Here is a 27,825-nt window from a genome sequence, read left to right as displayed (position 1 = left end):
AAGTAATAGATTTTGTATTAAAACAAGATTTTAACAGCTACAAAAATCTTATGTGTTCATTTATATTGTAATACTAGAAGAAAAACCTTTCCTAATTTTACAACAACCCAAGTATCCTACAGAGAAAGGAGAACATGATTTTGAATGCTTACCTACTACCTTAACGCAAGACGAGCATGACAACTCAGAGTCTTCCACAGTAACAGTGTAAGTGCCAGCATCAGAGTCATCTGAATCAGTGATCGTGAGGGAATGTGACAAACCAATAATGCCCAGAGCAAATTTCCCGGGCTTGTCTTTGATTATCTTCCCATCCTTCCTCCAGACCACGTTTCTTTCTTTGTTAAGCTCACATGTCAAGTAAAGTGGCTGGCCTTTAACTACAGTGACTTCTTCTTCAAGAGTTTTCACAAACCGCACTGGGAGTTCTGTGGGTAACAAAACATTTTTATTTACCTCATTTATATACAGAAGGTGTGATGCAGAAATGCCTTACATGCTAAATGAATATGTCTAGTGATTGATGGAAATAATTCTAGCTTGAGAGGTAGCTAGCCTTTAAATTACTGATAAACTTGAAACAGGGAATACCTTCAACAATGAGTTTGGCTGTAGAAGTCTTCTCTTTGTTTCCCAGTCGTAGTACACAAGTATATTCACCAGCATCTGACAGCTGGACATCAATAATATGCAGCTTCCTATCCTTGCCATCAGCAATAAACTTGTGTTTTGGGCTCTCTCGGATGTTACTTCCATCTTTCATCCAGCTGGTAATTGCAGTGGATGGTGAAATAAGGACTTCAAAGATTGCAGAAGACCCAACAGATTCAGCTTCTGTTAGCACTATATCTTTCATCTCCTTGACAAACTTCAGTGGTACAGCCTTGAGTTGGTAAGTAAATGGAGGCTCTTCAGGAGGTTTTTCACCACCACTGCCTGGCCTGAGTTTCCTTCTTTCTGCATCTGCTGGTGAAGGTGTCTTCTTGGCTGTAATTCAAATTCAGAAATGAATAGACTAATCTTGATTTATGGCTTTTTCTTGTAGGTATTGACTTATAGTATCCTACCTTTGACTGGACTGATACCCTTCGGAGTTTCCTCTTTTGGTGGCTTGGCCTCTGAAGTACAATAGCAAGATTATTAGGAATGTACTTAAACAAACATACATAATAAAATTAAGAGAAACATTTCTTTTACAAAACAGATTTTCTGTTTCTTTATCTATATAGACATAGAAAGGGAAGAAGATATAAACATATGTACATATTAATATGACTTATACTGCCCATATCTCAATGGTAAGTTCAATATCTTGAAGCATGGGGAAGACATATATCTTGTGGTGGGGACTGAAAGGAAGCTTAGGACTTCCTTGTTTCTCAGTCCTTCCCATAGTTTTGTAAAATTCTGCCATTCCCTGACACTACTCATGATTAGGCCCCTGATCAATACCTACTTGTCAACCAAAATATCTTAGGTACCTTCTAAAAATGACATGATTTTTTTTTTAAATACCCCACACTTTTACTAATGAGGACAACAAAAATATATGATCTATAAATTAAACACATTTTTTAGGACAACGTGATACTCTCACAAGTGAAGGATTTTCTATTAGTTACCTTCTCATAATGAATCATCTCAGATTTTAAAAAAATATTTCCCATGCTATGCTTCTTCTCATCATCATTATGTGAAAGGAAATAGGAAAGATATTTTTAATGGAGGAGTGATATGAATGAAATGCAGGACAGATTATACTACTATGGAAAAATGAATACAAGAAAAAAAGTGTGTTTCTCTGAGAAGATAATGGCATACAACATGACTTATGCACTCTGATAAAAGTGTAAGACAAAGACGATAAACACTGATCACACAGATATATGTACTGACAGGTAAGACAAACATGTCAAGAGTGGCTAAATGCCAAAACACCCAGCTATCAGAGTAGATGGAGATGTGAACGATGTTTAAGAATGAAAACAAACATTACAATGGCAAATAGTATTCTCCTGAAGCAAATAGTACAATCACATCATGGAAGAATTTGGCAGCAGTCTTCCTCACCTCGCTTTGCCTGAGACTTTGCAGGAACATCCAGAACTTCATGTGATTCTCCAGGTGCACTCAAATTCCTTTTCTCACTTGAAAGTCTACTGGCCTGCTCAGTCATGTAAGCAGGTTCTGATTTCTGATAGTCTTTCTCTTCTTCCCTTGTCTTGGGAGCTATTATCTTACCTATGCGTGATGAGTAAGTAGCTTCTCCATTTGCAGGGCTTCCTTTGCCTGATGGTACTTTGTCTGAAAGCTTTCCCTTCTCTTTTTTCATGGTTACAAATGTGCTTTTTCCAATGTCATGTTTAGCTGATGTTTTTTCATCATGTTTACCTTGTGCCACTGGAAATTCTTTTCCCAAGAGCTTCACTTCTTCCACAGTCAATGAAGATTTATTTTCTTCATTTTTATCTTTGCTACTCTTGAGAGACGGAGCTCTTTTACATTCATCCTGAATGGTATGAGCTTCTTGGAATTGTTTTTTAGCTTGACTCCTTGATGGCTGAATAGGAGCTTCCTGTACTGAGTCAGATCTGTCAACCATTTCGTCTTTGACTCTCTTTTCATGTTCTCCTATGGAAAATTCACCTTCCATTCCTTCTCTTGTAATCACTGTATCAAATTCTTCTTTTTCCACTGGCAGCTCTTCAAGGGCATTTGTCTGTCTAGTATTGACTTTTTTAAAGTGGGTACTGAAGGTAGTTTTCTCTTCCTTCTCTGGTATAATTTTTTCACTTGTTTTTTTATCACTTAGGAGTGCTTTCTTGGACAACAATTGTCCTGAAGCTACCTCACAGTGTACTCCTTCCTCTGCAGAATACCTTTCTCTTTCTTTTCTTTCCCCTAATTCTGCCTTAAGAACAGGTGGTTTAAACATGATGCAAGCTTTTTCTCTGAGAACCTCCTCATCTTCAGTGGGGTATTCTAGGTCAACGTCTTCTCTCAATGTTGATTCTGTCTTCTCAGACAAGTCTAAAGCATGTAGTTCTGTCGATGTGAAATCCAAATTCTCATCTTTCTCACCATCTTGAATAATTTCCATTATCTTTGCTTCTCTATTAAGAATCTTACCTGTAGGAATTTCAGCTACTGTGGTCCCAGATTTCTTCATCCATTGAGTTTTCTTTTGTATGACATGCTCCTCCATGGATTCTCTGAGAGGAACTTCAGATTTCTCTACAATAAAACCTCCTTTCTCTTGTTCATTTCTGAGTAGAGGAGTTTCAGCTATTCCTGCTTCAGTGGTATCCTTTACAAATGAAGTTGTATCCTTTACAAATGAAATTGTATCCTTAATGGGAAATTCTTCAGGTTGCAAACTGGTTTTGGATTTCCTTTCTTTTCCTAGAAACCTTTTTTGGTCTGTGGGGTCATATTGCTCTCTGGATATATGTTTAGGTACACAAGATGACTCAGTTTCCTCTTCTTTTACATGCATAGGAATATTACCTTCATGAAGAATACTAAATTCCTCAGAGACTTTCTCTACGGCACCATCCCTACAAATGACTAATTTAATTTCATCTCCCTTTTCTTCTCCAGAATCTCTTTCTGAATGCTTAGATGCTATAGAAACTAATTGCAATTCCTCATCAGGTAGTGCTGGTTCATCCTTTGCACAAGGAATATCATCTACTGCCATTTTTCTTTTCTGACCTGTAAGGGTAGTCTTTCTTGAAACTATAGGTGTCATTTCTGCCTCCTCTTCTCCAGAAGCCAGGATAAAGTATTTAAGAGCCACTTTCTCCTGCTCATCTGCATCTGGCTTCAGTATTCCATCAGCTGTTTCCAGTGAGATTTTAAACTCAAATGGTTCTATTGTCTGAATGTCCAGAACTGCCTCCTTAGGACTTACTCTCTCTTCTACGTGTAAGAATTTCTCAACCAAAGTCTTCTTTAACACAGCTGATTTAGATTTTTCTTCTTCCTCAGGCAGCATTTTATCTCTATGCTTTAGTATAGATGGTGCATCAGGCTTTTCTGCAGCTACAAAGGTTTCACAGGTAATGTAGAGGGTTAAAATCGGTAAGAATAAGCATAATGAACAATATATATTAAGATAAAATTTCTAGCTACACCTGAAATAAAATGAACATTGAACACTTTTTCTCCACACAAGAGAATATTTACAACACAATGACAAAACAAGAGAAAGGTAAGCATAGCACACACAAACAGTACAGACAACCTAAGTAAACCAATGTTATGGTACAGAACATTGTCCCACTAGTCTGTCAATTTAAATCCAATTCAGGTTAAAAGTAGCAGAAAATGACCACTTCTATAAAATGAGTTCATTATGCTACTGCAGGCCTGACTACATCACCAAAGGCCAGCAGACATTTCCAATGAGTCTTTTCAAGCCCCAAAGATCTGAGCTCTCCTGTAACATAAGGCCCCTTGAAAGATGGCCTCACGCTCAGTGTACTTCAGAGGAATTGACCCCTAGCAGGTTTGGGGTTTTTTTTTTGTTTTGTTTTGTTTTGGTTTGGTTTTTTTTTTTTACTGTAGGGTGTGATCTGAGGCTCTAAGTTTATCAAGTGAAAGTAGAAATACTCTAGTTCTTCAAAACCACTACCAATTTTCCTCGGGACATCAATAACAAATTAAAAGCAGGAAAACAAAACAACACAAATATTTTTTAAAACCATGGGTAACCTGTCTTTTGCTATACCGAAAGTACAAGAAGCAGTTTACACGACATACATCAGGACATAAACAACATCAAGGAATCATCAGTATACACAAATTTCATTGTAGGACAAGAAATAAATGCACACGTATCACTGTCCTGAAACAAGAGGACAGATGAAGCTCTATGTTATATCAGGTCTTTTAGATTAGGTAACAGTACCTAGAATAATTAGATCCTTGAACAGAACCCCAAATCTTCTTGTAATGCGTGAATTATATGATAGTACAGCTCTTCATTCTTTTTATCTTGAAGGTATTTATATATCCCAGAGAGAAAAATCCCTGTAAATAGCATAGAAGAAACTTAAATACCTGCTTTCTTTCCAACCACTGGGGCTGTCACTGGAGTAGTTACAGGTGCTGCTGGTTCTGCTGCTGGTTTTGGAGACTTTAAAGCTGTGGGGGTTGGGGGGGAAAGAAAAGAGTTCTCATATATTTGTTTTAAAAATAATTTTGTTTTAAGTATGGTGTTCTTTAGAATGTTCTGTAGATTGTATGAAAATTTCAGTCTTAGTAATAATAAAGACATTTGCTTACTGTCCTTTTAACAAGAAATGTCTAAATGGAAAATACTAGACACACAAGAAAGTTTGCACTGGTATTCTTAACCAAAGAATTCTTACCTACTGCAGGCTTGGGTTCAGACCCAGGAAGTGGGATAGCTGCTTGCTTAGGTTCTGGCATTTCAAACACAACAATTGCAAATAGGTTAGTTTACATATTTTGTAACCCCATTGAACATTAAAGTTAGAAGCAGCAATATAGAAAGAGTTAATCAATGACAGAATTTATTGTTTTATATTTTACTTATCCAGAAAGCAAGAAATTAACTTGAGATGAACTGTTTTTAAGCAAGAGACAATGGAATAAAAGATGAATTTTTCAAGCACAGAAGAACTAAACCCAAGAAATCCAGAAGAATGCAAAGTGGTTAATTATAGCACAACACTCATGGAAAGACTGGAAGATAGTAATGCATTAGGTTAATATAGCAAGATATTCAGCAATAAATATCATTTAGTTGCTGCAGTAAGGAAAAATAGCACCACAAGGCTGTACCTTTTGGGGGTTCAGGCACGTATTTCTCTTCTTTTTTTATGACAGGTATCTCAGTTTTCTTCTTAGGCACTTCTGGGACTTTAAAATATTATTTTTATTTTTTAAGATATAGTGAAATGTTTTGAATCCCCAGATACAATTATCTCCAATATGTTTAAAAATTTTCATTCCTTTTTGACATAAACAGTTTCAGATATTCATTAGGTTTAGGAAAATATATTTTTCAGAGTGAGATTGAATAAATTAGAAACACTACATGGACAAAAGGACAAATACTTCAAAACATAAACTAAAAGAATGCGGGGATTAACTTTCACTGTAGCTATATTTTTATGTATTTTTATTTTCTCACATATTTGTGGAGTTCTATCCTGTGCATAGTGAAGATTGAGATACAATCCCAAAATGCAGAATTCAGACCCCAATGTGGATGTCAAATTTGACTATGCTTTCAGCAAAGTTTTAATTTACCCAATTAGGTTAATGCAAGACATCTTATAAAATCTCAGTTTCATTCCTGAATCTCAGACAACGCTACTGAAAAGTGTGATTTTGAAAAAAATTATCTATTTTAGGAGGTAGATTTGAATGTAATCTAGTACCTTCAGGTTTCTTAATTTTTTCTACTGGTGTAGGTACTGGTTTAACTTCTGGTTTAGGTTCTTTTTCTGGTTTGGGTTCTTCTTCTTCTTCTTTCTTTTTAGGAACTTTAAAATAAAAAGAATTTCAGTTTTTAAAGCACAGGTAAATAAAAGAATAAGATGTTGAAGAAGATGAAATATTAAAAATAGATCAACAATTATGAAGAAACAGGAATGTAAAATATGTAGCTCGATATAAATGTAAGATTTTGTGTAACTATTCAAGATATTATTCTGAAAGACTGTTAAAATACAAAGTCATGTAGAGCAAAAGGATGCTCTGATTAAGAGCAGTCCATCTGAGAGGAAAGATGTCAATGTTTAGTCTATGACAGAATAAAATACCCTATAATATCTTATAATACATTTCTTATATTTAAATGATGACTTACTACACATAATTATGCATCAATAACTTCAGTTACCGATGATTTTCAGGGACAAAATGCAAGATTATGGGTTAAACTCCTATTGACTTCAGGGAGAGAGCAAGACAATCCTGAAGTGTTTGTTACATCTAGAGAGCTCAAATTTATATTATGCTCTCTGACATTTCAAAGTTAACTGCAAGGTACATGGACATGAATCACCCTGCTGTGGAATTTAAAAGAGATTTGGAACTAGTGCTTCCTTTTTCTAAGAAAAAATTGAGCATTAAATGATTCAGAAGGCTCCATACTATACAGAAAGGGGGACTGATTTCCAATAGTACCATGGGATTCTGTGATCAGTGCAGTACTTCTACGAAAACTGTGAAAGAGAATACAGATGCTTCATATGTGACTTTAATAACATTTACGCTATGACTAGAAAGTATTTAGGGGTCCAGAAGCTGAAGACAGTGGAAAGCTGCCAGGTCTAGTATAGGCTTTACACAGATTAGGAGACAAGAAGAGACATATAGGGAAACAGATTTTCAGTGTTCTGCTCTATTTTAACCACAGACCCTTCGGATCTGTCAGATTTTCAAGATATACCTTTCAACTATAAACACTTTCCCCAAGAAGCACACATCAGGTAATACATTGTTCATGTGATTTTCTATATCACACACATTAAAAAAAAGTAACAGGGGAATATATTGAATAATGTTAATAAGCTGGGTTTTCTAAAACAGAGCCAAGTTACTATACCTCTTTTCAAAACAACCTCTTCTTTTGGCGGAGGAGTAACTTCAGGAATTACTCTGCGAGGTTTCTTTACAAGTCCAGGCACTTAAAAGAATATTATTCCAGAATTTATTATGGTTTCGTAACAGTAGTAAGAGCTAACCATAGCTAAACATTCCTAACACACAAATCAAAGGTTGGTCCACTACTGAACATTAAAGCAAAGATAAACATGATGAGATTGAAGGTAATAGTTTTAATACTTTCTCTAAAATATTTGCATAGAGTTGTTTTCTAGGCTTATTCATAAGAGGAAATTTCCATACAAATCAGCAAAAGGGACGTATAATTTGACAAAACTATGAAGGTTATGTATCCAAAGAGAGTTAACATAGAAACACCATCTTTTATTTCAGGCTTAGGCTACGTATCTATTCATCTGAATTGTCTATCTATGGTGTTCATAAGGATTCAATTTGTTTAATTTCTAAACTTTGAATGCCTTTAAGAGATGTTCTCTGCTTAGATTCTGTTAAGCCTAAATACATATGAAAAATATAAGAAGTACTCATAAAGTGGCTTGCTAAACTAATTATTAATCTCTGTCTCCGGAAAGTGTCCTCTCACAAAAGTAAGTTACATTTCAGACAAATAATAAACTAAGCATGTTTGAACAATGCTGCATACATTTGAACAGTTATATTATTTTTATTTCTCCTTAAGCAGAGAACCAAAATGAGCATCTACACAAGTGACAAACCTCATAAAAATTCTCTCACTCTTCTATGGTTCTGTCTCTTGCATCCCCTGAATTGCATGATGGGCGATTAAAGTGGGCAGAAATGTAACATGAAAAAATACATCCAAGACTAGAGTCCACAGTCGAGCATAAGCTAACTTAGACAGCTTTTTCATATTTCTGAGCAAATTAAAGTTGAAGAAGATACTGAGAACTAGAGTTTTGGGCTCATGAGAGGCTTAGTTTATGTAAGATTCTTACAATAGCTAGGTACCTTTAGCAGGTGGGGGTTCCAGTTTTGGAGGCTCACCCGGTTTTGCAGACACAACTTTCTTCCTTGATTCAGGAGCTTTAAAGAGAATTATTTGAATTTTACCACACATGTCATTACATTAAAAGAGAAAAGAATTTTCTAAAAAATCCAAACAACTGATTAATACAATTGATATAATAGAAAGACAAGGACTTCAAAGCTAAGATTCTGGCTGGTTAACTGTTTAGAAATCAGATGATCTGTAGGAAGCACAGTTGATCTGAAACCCACGTTCATATAGTAACACCAGCAAATGATTGCTGGGGATTCTTTTCATTTGTAAGAACACATTAAAGATAGAAGAATTATGTTAAGGATAGAAGAATGTGTTAACCTTGTTAAGATTTTTTTTAATAAATAATTTTTCTTGTAACTGTTGAAAAGAACCCATGTAAAAAGACTTGGCATAACAATGGTAAAAAATCATAAGAAACTGAGCATTAGTAAGGCGCACCATTAGAGCAATATAAATTAGAAAAGAACTCACAAAGTGATATGTTTAAAATCATGCTTTTCAAGAATCATCAGTATAATTAAAAAGCATTATATGTTTGAGTCCCCATTGTTAATTGTGACTTCAGATGATTATACCTTTAAGTAGTTCTTTTGCCAATTTAATATCTTCTGTTGGTGGAGTAGGTGGTGGTGGTTTTCGCTTCTCAGGGACCTTCTTTTCAGGTTCCGGTGCTTTAAATAACATTAGGTAGATTTAGTGTAAGTTTACTACCACAGTAGTTATGTGAAGAGTAATGTACAGATGTCAAGATGGCAATTCCCAGTGAAGCCAGTGAAAAAAATTCTCAATGAATTAAGCGTGAATGAGCATGAATGAGCCTTAGGCTTATAACGTTGCAGCATACACACAATACAAATATCCAAGTTGACTTAAAAAGCATGTTAATAACAGGAGAACAAAGATGGGAAATGAAATGATTGAAAGACTTCATTCTCAAGAAATAAAGTGAAAGCATTTAAAATAATCTATATGTTGTACTTAGAATTAAGACATCAGAACTCATTTCCAAAACATAATAACTGAGGAAGAGTGACACACAGACCTACGACATACAGGTACATGTGCAAAGAATGAGAAAGCAAGAAAAAGACTGGACAGTAATGAAAGACAAGTGTCCTGCAGGCCCTAGGTGGGTACTTTGTATACCTTCAACTGGTAAAGCTTCTTCTACTTCTGCAACTGGAATTCCTTCAGCTTCTTCAGGCTCAATCTCCTTTGTGATTTCATATTCTTTAAAGAATATTGACAACTGATGTAAGCTTCCAATGATAGTTTCACATGAACAATTACGTAGACTTCAGTAAAAAAAGTTACTCTGACTGACACAGGCAAATACACATTAGGATAAGGAATTGGTATACAATACCTTTGCCGTTAATGCATGCTTTGGTAAAACTATACTATTTCTATGTAAGAATGAATCAGGATTTTGAGAAGGATAGTATTTTTTATGTGTACAAGGTAAACTAAACATTAAATTTGTGCATGAGTCATTGTACAGTTGGACTCGATGATCCGGTGGGTCTCTTCCAACCTGGTTATTCTGTGATTCTGTGATTCTGTAACTGGAAGGAAGAAACCTCAATGCTCTCAATTAATTCCAAATTATAAGAGCAATATAAATACCAGGTTTCAAGAGGCTCAAATTTAGTTGGAATTTATTGTTATCTTACGAAGAGACATGCTTTGTTAGGAATATCCTATGTAGGAGCATATGGCAGTTGAAAATACTTAATTTTGACTGATATTTTACTTCTAAGTTTGAAAATATAACAGTAGATACAAGAAACATAGACTTGTATAATCTAAAATACGAAGTGAATATTTTACAAACATTACAATAGGAAAAAAAGGGTATAATCAATTTTACATCATATGTTTGGAAGTACAGGACAAAGGACCGTCCTTTTGGTAATAGGTATGATGGCATATACCTTGACTTGGTAGTGGTTCAGCTACTTTAGGAACAGCAACAGGTACTTTATCCTCTGGGACAGGTCTCTTGGGCACCTCAAGCACTATAAAATATATTGGTTCCTTTTATTTGGTTGCATATAAAGGTAAATATGACACATACAAATGACAAAGACACCTAGCACACAGAAAATCATAGTGAGTGAGAGTGGTGATAACCATGAAAGATTGTTTGTTCTTCAAACAGTCTTTCCCAAAGTAGACTGCATGCAACTGACAGAGTTTGTAAACTCTATTATGAAGAAAGAAAAGAGAGGAAAAGTAGAAAACATTTCTTCTCAGGAGGTGCCTCCTGACATATACCTTTGGTTGGAGGAGGCTCTGTTTTTTTATATTCTGGCTTTTTAGGCGTTGTAAGAGGAACTTTCTCTTCTGGGACAGTTCTTTCTGGCATTTCAGGGGCTTTAAAGATATTAGTAAATTTTCAGTTTTGTGAATATTAAGATACATATATACATACAATACTGACAAGTGCAATGACCCAAAAGATTAAGCCACTCAAAATATAATAATTCACTCAGACACCTAAGCAGTGGGTACATTGGTGAAAGAAGGGAAAAAGTATTCAGAGAACAAAGAAATGAGAGATTCAGTCACTGGTGTCTGTACCTTTAACTGAAGGAACTCCATGTGTTTTAAGGACAGGCATGGGCTCTGGCAGTTTTGGCGCTGCCACAGGCTCTGGTTTCTTTGAAACAGCCACAGGTTTCTTTGGTACAGCTACAGGTTTCTTGTGCTCAGGAGCAGGCTTCTTAGGCACAGCCACAGGCTTCTTGAGCACAGCCACGGGCTTTGGGGGAATGACCACTGGCACTTCTTCAGGCTTTTCCTCCTCAGTCACCTCAGGCACTTTAAAGATATTAGTTCTTTTTACTTGACTGAGCTAAAGGTTATGCACATACAGACAAAACACAACCAAAAACTACTCTCACTACTCCCCAAAGAACCCAGAGGGGCAAAGGGCACCCAGCACTACAGCAACCTGGGGGGCATGACAGAGTCTTTCAGAACACCGCTGTTGTATACCTTCAGCTGGAGGAGCTTCTGGCTCTCCAGGCTCAGCAACAGGTACCAGCTCTTCTGATGCTTCCCTCTCTTCTTCCTCTTCCAGGACCTCTGCCTCAGGCATCTCAGGCACTTCAAAGATATTAGTGCATTTCATTTTACATTGGTGAAAACATGTGCCAAGTAGGAACAAAAAGTCAGGGCAAGACAGACACAGAACATCACAAATGCCACCTCAAAAACCTCCACACGTGAGCAGCACCATTTACCCATCACACACAACCTTGAGAGTCTCAGTTTTGAAACACAGACAGGCCAAGAGAGGGTAGGTCATCCCTAAGCAGAAGAAGATTAGCTATCTTCTTTGTTAAGATTTCCATGAAGACAAGTACCTCTGGGTGCTGGAAGCTCTGGAGGTTTGGCAATGGCCACAGGTAGTTTTTCCTCATGAGCAGCCTTCCTGGGTACCTCAGGTGCTTCAAAGATATTAGTAACAGTTAGTTTTATACATTAAACAGGAAGACAAACAGTGAAACCTAAACTAGAGATGCACTCATAAAAGTAACTGAACTGGTCGTGTGGTACAAGTGCAATATGGTGATACCAAGTAGTTTTTGAGACAAAACTGCTGGCTATGTTTAGGTCCCACTCAAGGGTGAACTGTGAATTAGGATACCCCTCTCTGTACACAGCAGCCTTCCCTGGGAGGAGAGACAGCCATTCTCTGTCTCACTGGCATCTGAATCTTCCCGTGGAAGAAATCTCATCCCATATCTTATCTGCTGGCATTCCTCATGAAGCTGCTGGTGCTTTGCATTCTGGTCTGTGGGCTTTGACAAGGTAAGGAACTCAGTATTTCTCCTTTGTCCTTATTCCCATACTTCTCCCCCTGCATTCTTTTTTTGTTTGTTTGTTTTCTTTAAAAACTGGTTTATTTTCTTATAGTAGCTTCCTTGTCTCAATTTTTATTTCACTGTGGCAACTTCTGCAGCCTGCGTGGTTCACCAGATTTTTATAATCGTTCTTTCATCTTTATACACTCTAAAATTTTTGCCATTTTCTTTAAACACTTGATAAGCTGTCTCATCTTCTCATTGCCCCAATATGTGCATTTTGGAATAAGAATTGTTTTTTTTTATTTCCAAAGATGCCTGTCTATCACATGTGCTAACTGAGTCTGTCAAAAGAGTTATTAAGACATTCACTGTGTCAATTAAAGGTAAAAAAAATTGGACAGTAACCTGAAAAATTTCCGATCAAAATTTAAAATATAATATTTGAGTATCCATTGATTGAGGATATGAAAACAAAACAGTAAATTCAAAACACCATTCCTGTTGTTTTTACAAAATACTGGATAATTCAATTTCTAACTGATAGATAGGACAAAACTTAGGAATTTCAGGTAATAATAAGTGGACAGGATAACAGACATGAGAAATAGCTTGTAAGATGGAAAGAAAATTTCATTCAGGCTGACGCACAGAGTGACAAGTACCTTGAACAGGTATAGGTTCTGGCTTTTCTGGCACAGTGACAGGTATGGGCTCTTCCAGAACACCTTTCCTGGGCACCTTGAGCACTTCAAAGATATTAGTATATTTTAGTTTTGTGGGCACTACAGGTGCATATGAAACAATCAATAATAAATGCACACAGTCTTCCTTGAGAAAGCACTGTGGTTACATTCAGCCATCAGTTATTCTTTGCTTCAAACATGTGGTATGACCAGGATGTCAAATACGTCACATTGGAGATGGTTTCTATTTCTGAGTCAAGGTGGTAATGTAGAAAACATAGGCCTTCTCTGTAACAGTTGATCAGAGACTTATCTGAGGAATCCCACTGTATTCGAGTATGCCATGAATCATTCATGACTGCTTTGTCACTGTAGTATATTTTTTTAGGAGAGTAACATTTGCTGAATCATTACCACTTCTTTCTATCAATTATTTCTGTTCTTTACACCTCCTGTTTAGTTTTCCACAGTTCCCATCTTCTAGATTCTGTTTTTTACAGAAATATATTCTTCCTCTCCTCTCTTTTAGATTATATTAATGACTCTTTTATTATCTATTAAGAACATCAGAAGAAAAATTGAGTGTTTCACTAGCAAATCTGGTTCTTGTATACCAGCACTGATTTGGTGTTGAAGAGATGGCAAACTGATATTGCTGCTGTCATCCAGTAATACAGTCTACTAGAAAATTCATGGATGCAACATCATGTTTTTCAAACTAAAGACTTCTTTGCAGTCTTTTCTTCAGAACGACATACTATCCTGTTTAAACTAAGTATATAGTAAATGTTAATTCTGAAACTTCACAGAGGATGCAGAAAGCTGCAGATATTTTTCAAGGAATTGAATGTAGTTTGCCATGTTTTTCACACTCCACATTGAACTTTGTATTTCTTACACACCTATCTCTGGCAGGTCATCATCAAAAAAATTATTCCAACTTAAGTCCGAAAGAGCATGTGTTTCTTTCTAAAGATGATACTAATATTGATAACATGTACCTTTGGCTGGTGGTGGTTCTGGTTTTTGGGGCACAGCAACAGGCACTTTTTCTTGTGGGACAGCTTTCTTGGGCAACTTGAGCACTTTAAAGATATTATTTCCTCTTAATTTCACATTTTAAAAATTGCACAAGATCATAACACACAGGATAAAAGGGGAGTTTAGACATTTCTAACATTGTAACATTTCTCTAGTGAGTGATTACTTAGTCACACATGCAAAGACAGGCACGGGAGGCTAGAGGTAGAGGACACATAACAAACCTTACACAAAAGACAGGATAAAACCTGAAAATATTAATCAATACACTGAAATGAAAAGCAACTCCTCCTGGAAGATATACCTTTAGCTTGTGGAGCTTCTGGTTTCTTGGGCACAGCCACAGGCTTCTTGGGCACAGCCACAGGTTTCTTGGGCACAGCCACAGGCTTTGCAGGAACAACCTCTGGCACCTCCTCTTCTAGCTCTTCTTCCTCTGCCACAGCAGGCACTTTAAAGATATTAGTTACTTTTACATGACAGAATTAAAGGTCAGCAGCAGAATAGGAAAGTCAGCCATTGACAGACTACCAGGGACTCCTCTTTACAAAATCACTCTTCTTTCAGATGGACTACTTGCAGCAGAGAGTCAAAGTATGGGCTTATGGGAGAGGGCTTGCTGACCACCCCACCCACTCCACCCCGCCCCTGCAGGCATGTAGAGGCACATACAGACAAAACACAACCAAAAACTACTCTCACTACTCCCCAAAGAACCCAGAGGGGCAAAGGGCACCCAGCACTACAGCAACCTGGGGGGCATGACAGAGTCTTTCAGAACACCGCTGTTGTATACCTTCAGCTGGAGGAGCTTCTGGCTCTCCAGGCTCAGCAACAGGTACCAGCTCTTCTGATGCTTCCCTCTCTTCTTCCTCTTCCAGGACCTCTGCCTCAGGCATCTCAGGCACTTCAAAGATATTAGTGCATTTCATTTTACATTGGTGAAAACATGTGCCAAGTAGGAACAAAAAGTCAGGGCAAGACAGACACAGAACATCACAAATGCCACCTCAAAAACCTCCACACGTGAGCAGCACCATTTACCCATCACACACAACCTTGAGAGTCTCAGTTTTGAAACACAGACAGGCCAAGAGAGGGTAGGTCATCCCTAAGCAGAAGAAGATTAGCTATCTTCTTTGTTAAGATTTCCATGAAGACAAGTACCTCTGGGTGCTGGAAGCTCTGGAGGTTTGGCAATGGCCACAGGTAGTTTTTCCTCATGAGCAGCCTTCCTGGGTACCTCAGGTGCTTCAAAGATATTAGTAACAGTTAGTTTTATACATTAAACAGGAAGACAAACAGTGAAACCTAAACTAGAGATGCACTCATAAAAGTAACTGAACTGGTCGTGTGGTATCAGCTCATGCTTCTCTCTCTGGCTCATACACAAAATACCACACACAGGCACAGGCACAAGTGCAATATGGTGATACCAAGTAGTTTTTGAGACAAAACTGCTGGCTATTTTTAGGCCCCACTCAAGGGTGAACTGTGAATTAGGATACCCCTCTCTGTACACAGCAGCCTTCCCTGGGAGGAGAAACAGTCATTCTCTGTCCCACTGGAATCTGAATCTTCCCATGGGAGAAATCTCATCCTATATCTTATCTGCTGGCATTCCTCATGAAGCTGCTGGTGCTTTGCATTCAGCAGTGTGGGCAGTGAAAGGGTGAGGAAGAGAAATCCCATTACCATTACTATTTCTCTTTCTCTCTTGTATTTCTGCTGTGGGTTTTTTTTTGTTTTTTCTTTGGTTTTTTTTCTTTTTGTTCTTTTCTTTTTGTTCAGTTATTTCACAGTAAAATATGTGGGGGCTTTTGAATTAGTGAAGTTTCAAGGCTTCTGTAAACCTGTATTTAGATATTGCATTTGGCAAGGGTAAATGGGCTGCCAGCAAAATGAGCAAGTTTTCTTGCTCCCCTTCTTTGTGTGATGCAGAATTACAGAAATGCATAAGAGCTAGTGGTCTTGTACATAATAACTATGTGCAATTCAATTGCAGAACTCACTCTTTTTGGTCCCAATGAACTTATGGTCACAAAGAAGTTACAGTGATGTATGACTACAGTCATATTTTTTTCATATATGAAATTTGACTGAGAATGAAGACTCTCCACATCTACCTTATATTTGAATAAGCACTGCATTTACTAGCAAGTTTAAAGTATCTGTTATTTGGGATCTAGGCCCAGATCACACATGCCCATGTCTTAAAATACTGCTGCCCTACCTAGGTATGTCCTTTTTTTTATTTCTGGACTTCTTCTCCCATAGCAAGTTCAGTTCCTTCGCAGTCTATTGAACCTGGCTTTCCTCCTTATTCTTTCCAAAGTGACCAGTTTTATATTTTTTTACTTATTTGTCTGTTTTTTATTGTCAATATTGCTGTGTCATGACTGTGTCTGGCTATTAGTACCACATAACAGGACAGGTTTACCAGCTGGTAATCATTAAGGAAAATACTTTGGGGGAAAAAACACATTGATATTACTTGAGATTCTTGGCAAAGTGGTAAAGACAGACATCTACATTAACCATCCAAAGTAGAAAATTCATTCTTATGTATCTTAAAACTTTTGTTACTTAGAATTTTAGATACTGAACGTGTAGGAAGGAGACTGGGAGGTTCCCTTATGTCCCAATGTATTTGCCACTCTACAGTAGTATTTTGATCAGCACAGAGTTAGAAATTTCAGGTAATCACAAGTGGACAGGATAACAGACATTGGAAGTAACATGTAAGATGGAAAGAAAGTTTTGTTCAGACTGATTCACAGTGTTACAGGTACCTTGAACAGGTATAGGTTCTGCCTTTTCTGGCACAGTGACAGGTATGGGCTCTTCCAGAACACCTTTCCTGGGCACCTTGAGCACTTCAAAGATATTAGTATATTTCAGTTTTGTGGGCACTACAGATGCATATGAAACAATCAATAATAAATGCACACAGTCTTCCTTGAGAAAGCACTGTGGTTACATTCAGCCATCAGTTATTCTTTGCTTCAAACACGTGGTATGACCAGGATGTCAAATACATCACGTTGGAGATGGTTTCTATTTCTGAGTCAAGGTGGTATTGTAGAAAACATAGGCTTTCTCTGTAACAGTTGATCAGAGACTTATCTGAGGAATCCCCCATTTTTCGTGACTGTGCGTTTTATACTGGTTTTGGCAGTCACTGTCATCTTTTTATTGCCACTTGATTATCATCACAATTTCTATCCTTCAAGTTGACTTCCCACTTTTTTTTCTGTCTTTGTATATTTCCTCTTTTTTTTTTTTGCTTCACACATTCTTTCCTGCAACAGCACTGTGTTCTATTCTAGTCGCTCGATGCTGCTTATAACTGTCTCCTGTTATATTAATATGAATTATTTAAATGCTTTAAATATTATCAGTATGAGATGGTACCTCACTTGAGGAATGTCATTATATTTCAGATGGAGAGAATCTGGTGGCAGAGGAAATGTTTACTTTTGCTGCCAGTGTTTGGGACTTTCTAAAGGAAATGAAATGCTGCACTACATCAATGTACAGTATGTACAGTTTTAGAGTATCTTAAGTAATTTTTTAGGATTTCAATTATAAAATCTCTTGTCATGATTAATCTGAGAAAATAAATGTCTCTTACAAGGCTCAGTGAATCAAATGTTCAGAGGAACTTTACAGCTTTCTGATGCTATTCATATCATGTGACAACTTCACAAATCTCAAAGTGGAGAATTTAGATTTATGAGCAAAATACAGGGCAATTATAATGAATAGTTTAAAGAAAGATTGTGCTCCATGGTTCTACCCATATAGATATATCTAGATATATCTAGATATATATAGATATATATCTATCTATCTATATATATAGATATATATATATACCCATATAGATATATATAGATATATCTATAGATATTATATATATATGACACAGATATATAGAAATATCTGCAACTGTTTTGCTGTGTGCTGAAACATTCTGTTTCTGCTTTATTTGTCAATTCTCATAGAATCAATATGTTGGAAAAGAGCTTTAAGTTCATTGATTCCAACTACAAAACCTTACACTGGCAATTCCCACTCAGCTGAGTACTAAACCATCCCTTCTAAAAATGTGAACAACAAATTATGCGTTCATTTTTTTGTTAGCATCCATAAAGCATCATACCTGCTTGATTTATTGCTATAGCCTAAGAAATCAAATCTTGCCTTCTAAACTTTTTGAATATGCCAAAAAAAATGAGGACAACTAAAGTTTGGATGGTTTTAGTTGAGGAAACATTTCATGCATCTGTAGAGTGTTTCATATTTGGTAGCTCTCCGTCACGTTTTAGATATCAGATTATATAGTGAAAGATCAATTTTAAATGAGAATCTTTCAAAAAATACCAATCCCTTCCTTATGATTGTAATCATGGTGGCATATACCTATAGCAAGTGGAACTCCTGTATTTTAGGTGCAACAATGGGCACTGTCTCAGCCCTTTCAGGCATCTCAGGCATTTCAAAGATTTTAGTGCATTTCACAATTACAATATACAACTGAACGTAAATACACGGACTGAAACACAGAGGACAATAGAATTGCTCTGAAATAACAATCTGGCACACAATCACACCCAGTGTGATTTGTTTAGCAAGCACTATTTAAAACCTCAGATTTGAAATGACAGACAGAACAAAAGAGGTTAGGATAATACTTAAGAAGATTAGGTGTATTTATGATGTACTCATGATAACATGTACCTCTGGCTGATGGGAGTTCTGTTTTTTCAGGAACAGGTACAGGAATCTTCACTTCTGGGACAGGCTTTTCACGCATTGCAGGCTCTTTAAAGATATTAGTATCTTTTAGTTAGGTGTATTAAGCTTTAAAATGAGCAGTGAAACAGTATACTCATAAGAAGAAAAAGAGATCCTATTCATAAGAGGTACCTTTAGACTGTGTAGACTGTGGAGCTGCTTGTTTTTTAGGTATAGCAATGCTGTCTTTCTTTTTGGCCAGCTTCATTGGTGGTGGTTCCTCAGGTGCCAGAACAGGCTCTGGTTCTTTGGATACCACTTCAGGCTTTGATTTTCGAAGTGCTGTAGAAGGCTCTAGTTTTGGGGTCACAGAACTTGGTTCTGGTTCCTCAGGCACCATAACAGGTTCTGGCTTGCAGGGTGCCAAAACAGGCGCTGATTTTTTGAAACCTGCAACAAGCTCTGTTTCTTCAGGTCTTACAATAAACTCTGTTTTTTGGGGTGGCAAAAAAGATTTTGTTTTGGGGGGCACCACGACTTGCTCTGATTTTTTGAGTGATGCAACTCGCTCAGACTCCTTAGGTGCCACTGTGAGCTCAGGTTCCCCAGAGGCCATGAATGGCTCTGGTTTTGGGTGTTCCACAACAGGCCTTTTTTTCGAGGGTGTCACATCATGCCTTTGGGGTGGAACATCAGACTTGGGTTCCTCAGGTGCCACAACAAAATCTGATTTCTCAGGCACTACAACGTGCTCTGGTTTTTGAGGTTCCATAGCAAGCCTTTGTTTTGGGGGCATCACGTCATGCTCTAGTTTTTGGGATGCCACATCAGTCTTGGGTTCCTCAGGTGCCACAACAAAATCTGGTTTCTCAGGCACTACAACGTGCTCTGGTTTTTGAGGTTGCACAGCAAGCCTTTGTTTTGGGGGCATCACGTCATGCTCTAGTTTTTGGGATGCCACATCAGTCTTGAGTTTCTCAGGTGCTGCAACATGCTCTGGTTTTTGGGATGTCACAATAAATCCTGGTTTATGGGGTGCCAAAGTAGTTTCAGGCTCCTCAGATCCCACAACACTCTCTAAGTTTTGGGGTGCCACAACAGGCCTTTGTCTTTTGGCCACTCTAGCACGTTCTGGTTCTTGAGGTTCTGCCTCTTGTGCCTTTGGTTTTGGGGGTCTTGAAATGGGCTTTGGTTCTTGGGAAACTGGAAGAGGTACTTTCTTTTCTAGGAAAGTTGTCTTGGCCACTTTATGTACATAAAAGATATTAGTTCTGAATTTAACAACAACACAATCATACCAAATTTAATTTCATCACAAAATATAAACCCACAATTATAATGAAAACTTTAAAAACCTATCTGGTATCAATCATTTATGTTGGCCTTTTATGGATGAATATACCACATTATGGCTTTTTTCCTTTTTTTCTCAAATGTACACAAGCTCACACACAAGCCTCCTGCCCCCATACGCAAGTGCATGTGTGCACTGATAGCGTAACTTAAGCTTGAAGTAAAATCTATGACAATTATGAACGGAATGGACAAGACAAAAGATATTAATAATACTGCAGTTAATAAGCTGAAGACTCTTTAAAGAATTAGCAATGATGGCATCTAATTATTCTTAGTGAACCTGCTGGTATTTCGGCACATTGATATCTTCTGCTCTTAGCCACTAGTATGGTTACTTGCTTTTCTGCTAGTATTATCACTTCAAATATATTAGTTGTGCTTGTTTTCATGAACCCAAGTGGACAGAGCAGTAAGAATAACCCAAAACATTGAGGAAGAATAAATATAAAATATAGGTAATCCAGACATACAAAATCTGTCACTCTTGTTCAAAAAGACCCGCATATATCTGTTTCACACACATATACAGATATACAGAAGAAGTTTAATTAGAATGTCAGAAAACAGAAGATCTGGGAAATTACAGTGTTAGAGAAAAGAGGAAAAAATATTTTTCTTGTTTTTTTACTAATTAATGCTAAGATTTACCTTTCTCTGGTAAAGGTTCCGGTTCTTCGGGTGCAGGTTCTGGGACAACCACAGGTTCTGGCTCTTTAGACACAACCTCAGGTTCTGGTGCTTTAGGAACAGGCATTTTCTTTTCTGGAACAACTTTCTTCACCACCTCAGGTCCTTTAAAAATATGTATTTGTTTTACTTTCAGGAATTTGAAGAATTCAGGAATTAAAAAGACAACAATAGCTCCCAGGTGAAAATTATAAACAGCATCAGAAAACAAAGATTCCTTATAAATAGTCTGTGTTTTGTTGATATTGCTTAATGCACAGTATTCATAGCCATTGTTGCTTACTGGAAGCTATTCACAAGCGAAGAAGAGAATATTTATAAATACCTGTGACATTTATAAATATTAGAATATAAAAAAAGATGACATATATATTAGAATACAAAGAAAGATAACATTTAGAGGAACAGATTAAAATTTCTGTGCAATTTTATCAGTATCGATACCTTTAGGTTCTGGTTTCTTAGGAACTTCAATGTGTACTTTTTCTTCTGAGATCACTTTCTTCGGCACCTCGGGCACTTTAAAGAAAGTAAGTAATTTTATTTTTTTTGAAATTCAAACATATATCTGCAGTGTTAAGACTAAGAAAAGTGAAAATCAAGGACATCAGAAGCATCAGTGGTTTTGGATGTGAATATCAGCTTTTTCCTTGCCAACAGAAAATTCTCTCTGATGTCTCACTAAGATAGAAATGCAAAAACTACGATTTGATAAAAAAGAAATCATAGAACACCTATATTAGAAGTAAATTACCAATATGTTAAAATTGTACCTTAGACAATTAAGAGTTTTTCTTTCATTAGTTGTGTACAGCAGTTACCTTTAGTTGGTGGAGGTTCTGGTTTCTTTGGTACTTTAACTGGAACTTCTTCTGGGACCACTTTCTTTCGTACCTCAGGCACTTGAAAAATATTAATAACTTTTACTATAAGAATTTAATAAAAAACATTAAAACATAATAACAGATAAATACTAGTGAGAACACTAATTACCAAAATCTACTTTTTTTTAAACAATACATATGTTCACTTGAAAACTTTTGACAACAGAAGAAAACTCTAACAGATGTCTTGGGTACTGTGTTCTATTGTGTTAAAACAATAAAAGAGTAATGGGTTTGATTCGGCTCATTTTGTCATGACAAGTACCTTTTTCTGGTAGAACTGCTGCTTTTTTAGGCTCTGCAACTGGTATTTTCTCATCTGGGACTTTCTTGGGTACTTCTGGCACTTTAAAATTAATAATTATGTTAATTGTAAGAATTTAAAGAAATTTAAATAGCATTAAAGTAGAAAAAGAAACAAACAAGAGACACCAGGTAACATCAATTAAACATAATACCCTCTACCAAATAGGATTTTTGCTCTCAATCTTGAGTTGAGAGGAGTAAAACGGCTGCTCCCAAAAATGAAATGCAAAAAACTTCAGAATTTGTAAGATGGAAAAATGGGGAAATAGTGCTGTATTGTTCTTAACAGTGAGAGTAAAAGAAAATATTGCCATGGTTTTATTAATGACAAGTACCTTTAGCTGGTGGTACTTCTGGCTTTTTAGGCACTGCAACTTTGATTTTCTCTTCTACAGCTACTTCCTTGGGTGCTTCAGGCACTTTAAGGAAAGAGATAATTTTAGGTTATCACATGGAATTTTACAGCTATGTTCAACACTTTTCAGTAGAAATTGAAAAGTAAGGAGGTTCCTAATGGTGCCATTGATCTGGGATGTTTATTGACTTTGAATTCTTTTATGTCCCTGTAAAGTCTGAGGAAATACCTCAGTGTCCTTGAAGTTTCTCCTTCTGTATTATATTTTTTCCACTTTTTTCAACCACCTCCTGAATCTCCATTTGACTAAGGCTGCCATTGTCCATTCTGTATTCCTTGTTATATTCTTCTATGCAAGATGACTTCTTAGTATCAGTTCTTCATCTATGCACAGAGGATTTTTCTATTCTGTGAAATTATTAAACTTCCTTTTGAGGCTAATTTTTCACAGTCAGCCACGAGCGTTTCAGATCACAAAAGCCTTGTTTCCTCTTTAAGATTGCTGCTGTGGTTCCCAAGTATTGGTCTCATCTCTACCCAGCTGCACCAATAACTAACACACTGGCACAGCAATTACAGTTATGTTTCAAAAAGAAACATTTGAAAAACAGTAGCATATACAGAACTGTGGGCACACAAATAAAAGTAATAGGAGTAATAGGACAACACAAAGAAACAATTAAAAACTAATCTCCACAATCAAGGAAGAAGTTTTTTTTCTGTTCCAAATTTTACTTATCTGTAGTGCGACATACCTCTAGCTGGTGGTGGTTCTGGTTTTCTAGGCACAGCAACAGGCACTTTCTCTTCTGGAATTTTCTTGGGCACCTCAGGCACTTTAAAGAAAACACCATTCATTTTTGTTATATTTAAGGCATTTGAAAGTATGTAAATTATTAAGAAGAAAGAGTCGTATAAGAAGCATATCAGAAAGAAATGTAACTTCGGATAAAAAAAAAAGAGACCTACTATGCAAAAAAGTTGTATACTATTACATACTGCTAGGATTTTTTTTTACAAATGGGAAATAAAGGTTAATTTTTTCTTTTACTGTAAACCCTGCTGCCCAAGAGAAAATCTCATTCTCACAGAGTCACCATTATTGACGTTATTTGGCATTACTCTTGACTTTTTAGGCACACCAAGATGTACTTTCTGTGCTGAGACAGATTTCTGAGGTACCTTAGATGCTTTAAAGATATTAGTCTACTTTTAAGAGATACAGAAGTAAAACATGCAATATACAGAAATAAGACAAAACAGGTAGATGTATAAGGACACTCTGACAAGAGTTACGCGTTCTGAAAATTCTCTGTGGTAATCCCTCTAGTAAATAACAGTTCAAAGTGACTTTCTTGAGGATATTTCATCATGCAGTGGTGACATGCCACAGAAACTGATAGTTCAGGCGGTCTTCTACAGTAGCTGAATGAATTGCAGCAACTAGTTTCTGTGCCTAATGCAATTTCCATTCAAAATTAAATCAATTGACCCCAGAGATTAACATGAGCAATGTGAAAGAGGAGGCGTATACAGTTTTTGCTTGAGTATTTATGGAATATCTGAGGCTGTTTAGAGTACCTATCAACACCCGTAAAGTGAAAATATTTGTCCTATAAATCTCACTGTACATTGACTCAGCTAGAGTTTTCCATATTTTTAGGCCCCTTGACTAGTTTCTGGTACAATTACTATGCCACCACGATGCATTACTCTTGTGTAGAAGAAATTGACAAAATCAACTAATTTTTATTGATTTGCCAACAAGAAAAAAAGGAACAAGAGAAACTTAAATAAAAAGGAGAAGAACAGGATATGTTGGTCTATATTTTTCAGAGGAAAAAGGTTTTTTTGGCTGTTCAGGTACTTGAAAGATGTTTACTGATTTTAACTTTGATTTTAATTTCACAATGTAAAGACAAGTTGAGAAACAGGAAAAGGGACATATACAACATAAATGCCACAAACCTGACACAAGAGAACCATGAACTATTAAATCAGAAATTATGTAAGAAACAGAAAAGATGTTATTAGTGAAAGACCTAAGTTCTTTTATGCTATCAAAGTACCTTTAGATGGTGGAGATTCTGGTCTTTTAGGCACAGGAGTGGGTTGTGGTTTTTTAGGCACAGCAATAGGCACTTTTTCTTCTGGAATACCTTTCTTAATGACTGTGGGCACTTTAAAGATATTAGTTCATTTTAAGAATTTATGTAGAACAGAAAGACAAGTCATAAAATGACCCATGTTTGTAATGTAAGTAAAGTACTGACAGAATTAGCACAGATGTTAATTGCCTTGAACAATAACTAAACCATGAACATGAATAATTTAATTTTCCTGGAGTTCTAGACTTTGTAAATTTCAGGAAGAGATGATGGAGAAGGAATATACCTCTAGGTGCTGGAGCCTCTTCTTTTTTATGAACAGTAGAAATTTCTTCTTCCACATGCATCTCCTCATAAACTTCATGTACTTGAAAGATATTAGTTTAAGTACTTAAATTAACTTGGAATACTTCAGAAAACGAGACAGTGTGAAAGATAAAGAACAAATACCATAAAATATTCAAGCTCATCTTAAGATACACAGCTCTATTTTATATCTACCCTTAAAATTAGGATTATTTTAAATGAGGGAAAGAAAAAAATCTCATATTCTTCCCTGAAGTGATCTCTGCATCTTGCCAGAAGGACGATGTATGGTACATCCTAAACTGATCTAATTAATTGACTGCAAAAAGATAAGCTCTGTCTAGCTAAGCTCTGTCTTTTCTATCCCACCCACTTCCTGCCCCCCCACCCTGGATTACTATCAAGTGGCAAGGTCCCTTGCAATTGTCTCTTTTGCACATAGTTCATTTTCCCCAGAAGAGCAACTACAGGTGTTATAATTTTTTTAAAATTAATTTTATATTGTTGCCACTAACTACAGCTGCTGCCTAAACTCTGGTTTATGATAGACAGAATGTTCTCAGAATTATTAAAGATTTACATATGAAACATTTTTTTTTATCTATCAAATCCTACTAAGACATGTTTATACCTTCAAGGTATGAAGCTTCTTCTTTAGGCAGAGCAGGAGGTATTTTTTCTTTGTGGACAGATTTCTTTGGTACTACAGGAACTTAAAAAATATTGCTTTATTTTAGAAAATTGCACTTTGAAATAAGCATTATAATTTTGCAAAACAATAAATATTCTACTAGATTAAAATGAAAATACATGGTATTAACCTCTGAATAGAACTCAACAAGTTCACTGTTCTTCTGGCTCCCAGAACTTACAGGTCTGTATTTGCCCTTCTCTGAAAAGGTGGTAATTAGGGTTTTCTTTCCCCCTATCAAACAATCTTTAGGAATTTTGGCTGTTTAAAGAATTTTATTTTTTGAGCTTTCAAAATTACCTATAAAAGCAATGGGAAGCTCCATTACAATTAACTAAATGTCATGTTTCAAACATCTACAGAGTTCTTCAGTACTGGAAAAACTATGTTTCTATGGGGAATAGTTTGTGGCTTATATTTTGCTCTGGTTTAAATTCTTAACTTAATTCTGCCTTTATTAAAGCCCCTGACATGACTGCAAAGAGTGATTCTGCAAACAAGTTTCTGCTGCAACCTTTTAGATTTTTAAAATGTATTGTTCAAGAAAGTATTTTGGGAAATAGAACATGAGACAGTAACTGAAAAAAATAAGGCTAATACCAGGCCATACTGTGAATTTCTTGTCTACTAAATTTCTTTGATTTTGTCTGATTTTGTCTTTTTAAAATTTAAAATCTTGATGCAGAATGCATCAGTCCATTTAGGCATCTGCTAACACAAGACATAAATAAGAAATGATAGAAACTCTTCCTTGAACTTTTTTTCCAGAATGAATTATTCTGCTCTAAAAATTGTTTGTTAGTTTAACATATGAAGAAAGATGTAGAAATACTTTCTGAATTCTTTGTAAATGGTTGCAAAATGAGTATGTTTTTAATCTCTGATCTCCCAGTATGTATCCTCTCTTTCTAAGATAAGAACAAACAAACAGAAAATTTAGTCTTACAAGAAGAGATCAAATGGGAGAAAACAATGTGTATAGCACCTGGTCATACTGTTCTAGAAAAACAACTATACTTGGTTCTCACTTGCTACCTCACTTTTGAAAGAAACTAGTGAAAAACCATTTGGAGGTCATGTACCTTTAGTTGGAGGAGCTTCTTCTGTAGGTACAGTAGCAGCAATTTTCTTCGGTGGGATGGTTTTCTTTGTTACTGCAGGTACTTCAAAGATATTTTATTTTTTAAAGAATGTTATACCATACAAAATGTAAGCAACAAAGACACAATATAGACACATAGTATCTAAGGAAACATTAGAATGCACACATTAAATAACAGATTAGCACACAGAACAATGAAGATAGATAATTAATTTGTAACAAACGTAGTGCTTTAAAATTGCTCGAACAGTTAGTGTACCTTTAACTGCTGGAACTTCTGAGTCACTAGGAACAGTAACAGGGACCTTTTCTTCTTTTGGAACTTCTTCATAAACTTCAGACTCTTTAAAGATATTAGTTTATTTTACATATTTTAATATAATTTACAAGACAGGATTAGACAGACAACGTATAATGCAGAAATGCAGACATGTGAATGGACAAAGAGCTATTTGAGCATAAATTATTCATATTATCTCATTTTAGCCTGATCGTCTACATACTATTGATAGAAGCGACCATTCCCAATCAGTTAAAGTTAACAAAAGTATTTATTTTATTTTCTTGTTACTTAGAATTTTAATTGAATTTTAGATGTCCTCATCTGGTGTTAACTGTCTGTAACCCAGCCCAAAAAAATTAGGGCTCTCTTGAATCACAGAATCACTAGGTTGGAAAAGACCCACAGGGTCATTGAGTCCAACCATTCCTATCAAACACTAAACCATGCCCCTCAGCACCTCATCCACTCGTCCTTTAAACACCTCCAGGGAAGGTGACTCAATCACCTCCCTGGGCAGCCTGTTCCAGTGCCCAATGACCCTTTCCATGAAAAAATTTTTCCTAATGTCCAGCCTGAACCTCCCCTGGTGGAGCTTGAGGCCATTCCCTCTCGTCCTGTCCCCTGTCACTTGGGAGAAGAGGCCAGCTCCCTCCTCTTTACAACCCCCTTTCGGGTAGTTGTAGAGAGCAATAATGTCTCCCTCAGCCTCCTCTTCTCCAGGCTAAACAACCCCAGCTCTTTCAGCCGTTCCTCATAAGGCCTGTTCTCCAGCCCCTTCACCAGCTTTGTCGCTCTTCTCTGGACTCGCTCCAGAGCCTCAACATCCTTCTTGTGGTGAG

At 36.5% G+C, this 27,825-nt stretch overlaps 2 protein-coding genes across 2 annotated transcripts in view; both read right to left on the bottom strand.

Annotated features, from left to right (window-relative positions):
- TTN (titin) overlaps positions 1-27,825 on the bottom strand; it is a 244,240-nt gene that overhangs the window by 98,353 nt on the left and 118,062 nt on the right. The window contains exons 135-150 of the mRNA XM_069861021.1: positions 23,252-23,332; positions 22,477-22,560; positions 22,101-22,181; positions 21,773-21,853; positions 21,396-21,470; positions 20,913-21,056; positions 9,205-9,300; positions 8,575-8,649; positions 7,586-7,666; positions 6,414-6,518; positions 5,812-5,889; positions 5,376-5,429; positions 5,065-5,148; positions 1,068-1,118; positions 592-987; positions 153-428 (exon numbers count right to left, since the gene is read on the bottom strand). Of these exons, the coding sequence (XP_069717122.1) occupies positions 153-428; positions 592-987; positions 1,068-1,118; positions 5,065-5,148; positions 5,376-5,429; positions 5,812-5,889; positions 6,414-6,518; positions 7,586-7,666; positions 8,575-8,649; positions 9,205-9,300; positions 20,913-21,056; positions 21,396-21,470; positions 21,773-21,853; positions 22,101-22,181; positions 22,477-22,560; positions 23,252-23,332 (1,842 nt within the window). The remainder of the gene's footprint in view (positions 1-152; positions 429-591; positions 988-1,067; positions 1,119-5,064; positions 5,149-5,375; positions 5,430-5,811; positions 5,890-6,413; positions 6,519-7,585; positions 7,667-8,574; positions 8,650-9,204; positions 9,301-20,912; positions 21,057-21,395; positions 21,471-21,772; positions 21,854-22,100; positions 22,182-22,476; positions 22,561-23,251; positions 23,333-27,825) is intronic.
- LOC138722409 (neurofilament heavy polypeptide-like) lies at positions 10,907-20,390 on the bottom strand. The gene is made up of 12 exons (XM_069860482.1): positions 20,362-20,390; positions 19,101-20,179; positions 18,912-18,995; positions 16,961-17,080; positions 15,336-15,419; positions 14,965-15,075; positions 14,473-14,619; positions 14,129-14,212; positions 13,107-13,226; positions 12,001-12,084; positions 11,630-11,740; positions 10,907-11,452 (listed from the first exon to the last, which is right to left on the bottom strand). The coding sequence occupies exons 1-12, from the start codon at positions 20,388-20,390 to the stop codon at positions 11,193-11,195; spliced, it is 2,313 nt and encodes a 770-aa protein (XP_069716583.1). The 3' UTR covers positions 10,907-11,192.

The sequence above is a fragment of the Phaenicophaeus curvirostris genome, chromosome 7, assembly GCF_032191515.1.
Source record: "Phaenicophaeus curvirostris isolate KB17595 chromosome 7, BPBGC_Pcur_1.0, whole genome shotgun sequence".
In the NCBI taxonomy this organism is placed as follows: domain Eukaryota; kingdom Metazoa; phylum Chordata; class Aves; order Cuculiformes; family Cuculidae; genus Phaenicophaeus; species Phaenicophaeus curvirostris.
The sequence above is the reverse complement of the archived record's forward strand: the minus strand, read 5'-3'. Positions and strand labels throughout refer to the sequence as shown.